The following is a 7,750-nucleotide window of genomic DNA, read 5'->3' as shown; positions in this document are numbered from 1 at the left end:
CCATGCATACAAATTATGCAACATAAAAATGTAAAATTTAGATAAATGATAAATAATTAATTAATAAATTATTTATGAACAAAAAGGAGTTAAAAATCTAAAATTTATAATTTAGAAATTTATTGGTGAAAATTTAACTTAGAAAATAAATTTAAACGCAAAAATATAATAATTGCAAAAAAATACGTACCAGCGTTATAAATTAGCTGTACTGATTTAAATTTGTCTAGTACTGCATGTAAGAACTAAAACTGTAAAAATGATGAAAAAAATATTTAGAATAAAAATTTAGATACTTATTTTAAAAGTTTTGTCCCAAACTAACTACAAATGAGCCCACATTGGGTCCAAATTCATGATATATATACAAACCATAGCAAATTCAGCAACTCACCCCTTATTTATGAGAGAGAGAGCCACAGATAGAGAAGAGAAGAAAAGAAGGGACCAAAAGCCCTAGACACTATTCACGTGACACACTTAAATCCACATAATTTTTAAATCGTAGCTTCGATTGAAGATTTGTTTGTGGCCACGTGACCACATTGTTATTCTCTTCGATTTTATACCACTTTTGTTGTAAGTAGTCTCAAGAATCTTGAATTATTTTCAAAATTTCTCTCAAATTCGCGTTTTCGATATGTGGTATTGAGATTTTTTTTATTTTGATGCAATAGAGAAACTCTAGTATGGATTGTAGTTGAATTCCATCCAAATTTCGAATGGGATAAGTTAAGGTGATATTTTCCTTCTTTAAACCCCTATTTTATATGAACCCTAGGTTGAGAATTTGGTTAATTTGGATTTAATAGAGTTGTTTGAGTGCTTGGCTTAAATTAACGGAGGAAAAATATCTAAGGGCTAAATTTTATTGCGGGTTTGGCACTTGGCTTACATTTGGAGCACTTGGTAGGGGTTTGGTTAATTGATTAAAGCTTGGGTCTATTTCAAAAAGGAAATTCAAAGGTTAGAAACCGTCTTCAATAAGGTACATGTTTTAATTTTGGGTAGACATTATGTAAAATTATGTAAAAATCTAGGTTAAACGTCCCTAAGATAGCGTTGAATGAAAATGATTGCTGTTGTTATTAATTAGTTGGATGGTAGCTTGAATTATGATATGGATATAAATATATATATGCATAGTTGAGTTGACGTGGTATGATTACTTATGAAGGGCTATGAAAATAAAAATTTGGGTCGGAGACTGTGATAGAGTGAGGTACCCCCTATTTGATAAGTTATGGTAAGTTGATGGCATTTGCCATGTGTGATTTGTTGTTGGAATGATGAGAATTTGTTGGGTAATTGATTGTTGGTTTTGATTGTTGGTGGGATAATGTTGGAAATGATTGATTGTATTAGAAATTTGTTGAATTGGACTTTAAATGGTAGAAAGTGATTGAGAATTGTTGAATGAGTGTTGAGGAATGGTTTGGGGTAGTTTTGAAAGGAAAAGAACTGAGAATTTGAGAAATTAACACTTAAGTAAATTTTTGGTAAAAATATATTTTTGACTAATTTCAATGGGTCATAACTTGATGCTTGAAGCTTGAAATTATATGAAATTTATCTTGAATTAAAACTATTGAAAAGAACTCTAAAACTATCTAAGAACGGAGAAAAACAGAATTTTGTTGCAAAAGTTATGAACATTTGAAAACTGGTGTTTAAAACTGAAATTTTTTACTTTGCAGAAAACCAATAAATTTGGCTGGTGTGCACGCGCACAGAGGCGTGCGTGCGCATCTCTCAGAACGAGTGTTCTAACTCGTGCGTACGCACAAAGGTGTGCGTAAGCACGATCCTATTTTCTCCAAAATCCTGTTTTTGACTGTTCCGTCTTTCCGGCGTAGTTGTAACTCCCTTTAACCTCCGTATGGAGTTGAATAACTGATAATTAAGCCTTGAATATATTGGGAAGTGATATGACAAATTAAATTAAACTATTTTCAGATAAACATTTGGTTAATTGGATGAAATGTTGCGAGAATGTGGCTTTGTCTTGCTCGCGATGAGGATGGTGGTTTCATCCCTCTCATGGGATAATGAAATTGAGTAGTTAATGAATGAATAGGATTATGTTAGGTTGTATCTTCTGAAACTGGATGGAATTGTGAATTGACTTAAAATATGATATTGTTTTCTTTCCTGGCAAGGACGGTGGTATCACCCCACTTGCTCAGTGCGTAAATTACTATGCGGTGATGGTGGTTTGTCCCACCCGCGATAAGGACGAAGGTGTTATCCTGCTTACGTGATAATGGGAATGATAAATTGATAAGAAATTGGGGTGAATGCATCTAATAACTTAAAAATTTGATTAAAGATGTTGATGTTGTCTGATTGTGGCCTAAATGGCTGGATTGGCAAGGATGGGGGTGTGTCCTGTTTGCGTGGCAAGGTCTTGGCGTTATCCCACTTGCGTGTTGATTTGATAATTGTTTTGAGCAATGGCAGAGGTGTGTCTCGCTTGTGTGGCAAGGTCATGGGTTTCGTCCCACTTGTTTATTTGGTTTGGCGCCTGCACCAAGTAAGGATGGAGGTTCCATCTCGCTTGTTCGTGGTTGCGGTGTCGTTGTGGGGATGCTAATTTTGTCCCGCCCACAGTGAGGACGGTGGCGTTATTTTGCTCGTGATTAGGCAAGTTGAGGATGAAGGGTTTAAGGATGAATGATTCCCTCTCTTATTGCAGTGTAGATGTAGAAAAGGTGGAAAGGCACTCTCATTCGTATTATTTTTTTTTTCCCACATTTCTCTCTAGTGCAAGGTGGAAAGGCACTCTCCTTCGGTTATATTCCTCTTGGGGATGCGCAACAGAGAGATAATGTCCGGATTAGCTACCAGATATGTCGAATTTTGACAGTTTAACCAACACGCGAGCTCATGGCCAGTAGGACAGGCATGCATTATATGCATCTATGTAAAATTGTTTAAGTGTGCATATTGTATTTGGTTTGTCTATGTGAATATTTCTGTCGAATTGCTAATTGCCATATTTATTGTAATTGCTTTTGAATGTGTTTGAATACTTGTACTTGCTATTACTAAATTGGTTACTGAATACTGGTTTACTATGATATTGAAAATTAAGGATGCTGAGAGGTGTTGGAAAGAGCTGAGATTTAGTTTGTTTATCCTGTTTGGATTAGAAAGAACCCTAGACTTGAACTTTGTGTGATTGGAGACTAGAATTGCCTAGCAGGTTCATGTAGTTTTACATAGTCTTTATTTGGAATTATTACCCTATTGAGAACCTTCGAGTTCTTAACCGTTGTGGATTTGTTGATTTTCAGATACAGGATGTGACGCATCTCGCTGAGCATGTAGGATTCCTTGTGGCGAAAGCGAAGACTTGTGTTTTGGATTTTATTTTGTACTTAGATATTTATTTTCCACTTTTGAATATGTATATCCCTCTTAGAGGTTTTGATTATGGAGAAACAAGATGTATTTTGGTGTACTTTGAGTTGTAATATTGTCTAGTCGGTTTTTTCTTTACAGGTCGAGACTAGTTCTATTTATGTATCTTATTCTGGATCTTATGTATATATCTATATCTCTTTTGTTTCTGTATCCAATATTTTTACCTTTTAACGTTTCGAGTACGATGACGGTCTTTTTCATTTATCTTTTCTTTATATGCTCCTAGTTATATTATCTTTCGAATATATGTATATATTTATTTTGTTTTTAGGCGTCGTAATGTCTCATGACATCTAATTTACGACTATAGCCTAAGGCTTTGTGTGGAGGGTGTTACAAAAAATATTTCTTAGTTTAAATGGTATATTTATCACTCACCTTTCTAAATAGCTTGAGTAGTTGTTTTATATATTGATGTATTCTTTTGTTTATCAAAATGTATAAAAATAATAAGCATAAATTAATTGAAATAAAAAGTGATTTATAATTTAAATAAAAAAAAGCCAACAACGGAAAATGGTAAGTACTAAGTAGAACATTGTAACCTCAATACAATACATCAAAAAACGGAGACAGACACATCTGAAAGAGGGTGTTTCTCTCGCCGATAACAAAGGTACCACACACACTCCCAACTCACAAGAAGAAACAAAGACCTTCAATTCACACTATTTCTAGGGTTTTCTTTCTCTCTACTTCTTCATGAAATGCCATAATGTACATGTATTCTTCTTTTCTTCTGCTAATTCAATCCATTTTATTGTAATCTGTTAGGTTCTCTATAACCTTTCTTACTGCAATTGTTTAATCATTGAACTCTCAATTCAATGATTCATTGAGAAGAAAGGTTAAAGCTCTAATCTTTTTGTGTAGCTCACTCGCTGTTGTAGTCATCATGCGATTCTGTCTGGTTTACCTTGAATGTTGTCCTCTGAAATGTGTCTAGTTGAGCTTATTGTTATTGTTTGGTTGTGTTGCTTTGATTGTATGTTCATGGCCACCAGTCTGAGCTTGTTCTGGTGTTAGCATTAGATTTGTTTAACTTGTGCCACTTTATTTCACGGCTTAATTTGCATGGATTTGAATTGGATTTCTCATTCTACATGGTGGTGGGATTTTTTTTTTTTTACCCTTTCTTTAAACTCGCTTCTTAGGTTTAATATGTTTCTTTTTTTTGTATGATACTATGAATCTCTTAGTTTTGGGTAGGAAATATGTCATTTCATATTGAAATCTATTAACTAGTAAATTTACATTACTTTTAGTTATAATTAGTAGAGGAGTTAATAAGGGGTAAAGCATGATGTGAGATTGAATATGGGGTTATTTGAAATGTTTGCAAAAGGCTTATAAAATTAATGGAGTTATATAGTGTGAAATGACCAAGTTAGGCATTTAAAACGGGGGAGCAGCTTTATAGAATACATTGCATAATGGTATACATATAGTAATTGTTCTTCTATTCTCTTTTTCTTTTTGGAAAGCTTATATACATAACATGGCGGTGTTGTAAGTTGTGCATGTACTGTGTGTGCGTTCAGTGTCTGCAGAAAATGAAAATTTTGCATATGTTAGATTTTGTATTTACATTTACACTCAATTTGATGCTACCTTTATTAAGCATGTTGTTTCATTGATTACCTGTGTGTCTCTCTAATCATTATCTTTGACTTTGTGTTTTATCATCATATCATGATGTACTTTGCATTTGTTGGTTAGGTTGATAGCAGGGTTAGAAAGGGGAGAGGAATTTTATGGATTAGATTCAGGGAATCCACAAAAAATTCTGCCTATTCACTTACCCTTAAGAAAACTGTTCATGCCTTATGTAGTTTCTAAACTTTTCTTATTGACTTGCAGTTACCCGACTTCCTCGTAGCTAACAGATAGCTGAGATAGGAATTGTTTTGGCTTTCAGATTACTTCCTCTTGACTTTCATGATTGTATTAAATTTTCACTATGAGTGGCACACCTAAGAGATCTCATGAAGATACTCTTCATCCATCGTCAAAGCATCCCCACGATGATTCAAGTACATATTCCAAGTTGGTTTCAACTTCAAATGAATACCATGTGCCTTATGATATAGGTCAGGATTCCCGTGCTGCAAAAGCACCCCGGACAGAATTCCGTGATGCTGATAGAAAATCTCCTCTTCCTTCAGTGTATCGGATTACATCACTATCAAATGATTCTCATCCGGATCATCCACTTGGTATTGAGAACAAGATAGAGTCAAGGGATTCTAAGGACAACAGAGATTTCCGATTTGAAAATCGTGATTCAAAGATAGAGAAGAAGGATTTACAAGTTGAAGCTAGAAGGGATGCTCAGAGTGCTAAGAGTGAAAAGGATTTGCGTGTTGAGGGTAGAGGAGATGACAATAAGGATGTCAAATATGACCGGGAGAGTCATAATGAATCAAAAGGTGACAAGACAGAAAAGGATGGCTATGGTGTGGTTAGCAGCCATTTGAATTGGAAGGAATCAAAAGATTACCATAGGGGAAAACGATATTCAGATTCACCTAGTCGTAGTTTGGAGACTTGGCAAATGCCACGTAGCAATTCACAAGGACCACTTGAGGCTCGAAAGGAGAGTTCAACAACAAAAGAAAGGGACTACGTGGAAGCTCACGAGGCTGTTGGGGAGAACAAAGTAGACTCTAAAGGTGATGATAGATCTAAAGAAAAAGATAGGAAAGGCAAGGATGTGAAGCATCGGGAATGGGGAGAGAAGGAAAAAGAAAGAAACGATCGTAGAAGCAGTGCAGACGTTAGCAATACAAGTGGTGATGGTAAAGAATCCGCCAAGGAAGACAAAGATGTAGAAAGGTCAGAGAAAGAGAAAAAAGATCATCCAAAAGAGAGAGAAAATTCAAAAGACAGGGAAAAGGATCAGATCAAGAAAGACTCATTGAATGGAATGGATAAAGAGGTTCCAAATAATGGGAAGGAACTTGGGGATGGATCGGTTAAATTGCCAGAACAAGAAACTGTGTTACCAGACCAGAAGAAACAAAAAGATGCTGATAGCTGGAAAAATGTTGATCGTGAAGCAAAAGAGAAAAAAAAAGAGAGAGATGCTGATTCAGAAGGTGATAAGCCTGATAGACCTGATAAGCGAAATAGAGGCTTTGACAAGGAATCAGATGATGGCTGTGCTGATGTGGAAGGGGCTATAGAGAAGGAGAAGGAGAAGGAACCCTATAATTTTACTGCCCAGCAACGCAGAAGGATACAACGATCTAGGGGGAGTCCTCAGGTGCCTAACCGAGAGCCTCGTTTCAGATCCCGTTCCGCAGACAATGATGGGTATTTTCTTCCTCTACTTCGTTTTTTGTTGCTAGTAAACTTCTTATGGATCTTCTTACTATCATGTGTTTCATTTACAATAACTTGAAGCTTCAGAGTTTCATCCAATAGAAGTTTCTTTGTCTTCATTGACTAGTCCTACTTTTATGATGTTTGTAATTCGGGTCAAGAAGTTTTCCTTGAAAAAATAAATTCACTAGAAATTTAAGGATTAGATCTAGTAATTGGCGGTTTATGGCTGACTGATATTGCGCACCATCATATCAGATCTCGATGAATAAAAACATTTACCTATTTTTATAACAGATCGTATGGTAGGCCATAAATTGGGCGAATGGATAAGATATATCTAATCGATTAGAATATAGAACTTTATGGATATAATAAAAAAGAAAAATAAGATATATTATGTTGCTGTATTTTCTGATAGTAACTATATCTTGCTAAATATTTTGCAGGTCTCAAGGTATGATGTCATTTTGTTTTACTGGCTTGATCTACAAATGACTACTGAATTTCGCCTTCATGAAATAATGCGGGGGCCAACATGAATTGCTTTGATTGGCTTGTTTCTGTATATTTTACGATATTTCCTCTGCTTTCCTATTTGTGCTTGTTTACACTTTACACTTCTATCTTAATGTCTTCCTTGAGATGATACTATTGTGCGCTAATCAATTGTTGATATCAATTTTTGCTGGAATAGAGAAGATTAAAGCTTGATGTTATCCTAGTCTTGCATATCCAATTTATATAAGTTTCTGGTATTTCAGGTAAAGTAGAGGTTTCATCTGTTGTTTATAAGGTTGGTGATAGTATGCAAGAGCTGATAAAACTGTGGGAGGAATATAAATCATCCGTGTCTCAACTGGAGAAAAATGGTGAAAGTTCTAGTAATGGGCCTACTTTGGAAATTTGTATACCTTCTGATTATGTTACTGCTACAAATCGTCAAGTGAGTCTTTTTTCTTTTTCTTTTATCTCTCTCTCTTGTTTTTTATTTTTGTGT

The 7,750-nt window shown here is 35.1% G+C and overlaps 1 protein-coding gene across 5 annotated transcripts in view; it reads left to right on the top strand.

The window, feature by feature from the left end:
- LOC107617920 overlaps window positions 3,930-7,750 on the top strand; it is a 10,454-nt gene continuing 6,633 nt past the window's right edge. For 2 of the 5 annotated variants that reach the window (XM_016319803.2, XM_016319800.2), the window contains exons 1-4: window positions 3,930-4,042; window positions 5,287-6,741; window positions 7,200-7,207; window positions 7,515-7,696. In XM_016319803.2, coding sequence (XP_016175289.1) covers window positions 5,387-6,741; window positions 7,200-7,207; window positions 7,515-7,696 — 1,545 coding nt within the window. In that variant the 5' untranslated portion in view covers window positions 3,930-4,042; window positions 5,287-5,386. Of the gene's footprint in view, window positions 4,150-5,286; window positions 6,742-7,199; window positions 7,208-7,514; window positions 7,697-7,750 lie in introns of all 5 variants that reach the window. The other 3 variants (XM_016319801.2, XM_016319802.2, XM_021112354.1) reach the window with 3 other exon arrangements.

This window comes from Arachis ipaensis, chromosome B09 (assembly GCF_000816755.2).
Source record: "Arachis ipaensis cultivar K30076 chromosome B09, Araip1.1, whole genome shotgun sequence".
NCBI lineage: Eukaryota > Viridiplantae > Streptophyta > Magnoliopsida > Fabales > Fabaceae > Arachis > Arachis ipaensis.
This window is presented reverse-complemented; position numbering and strand designations above follow the sequence as displayed.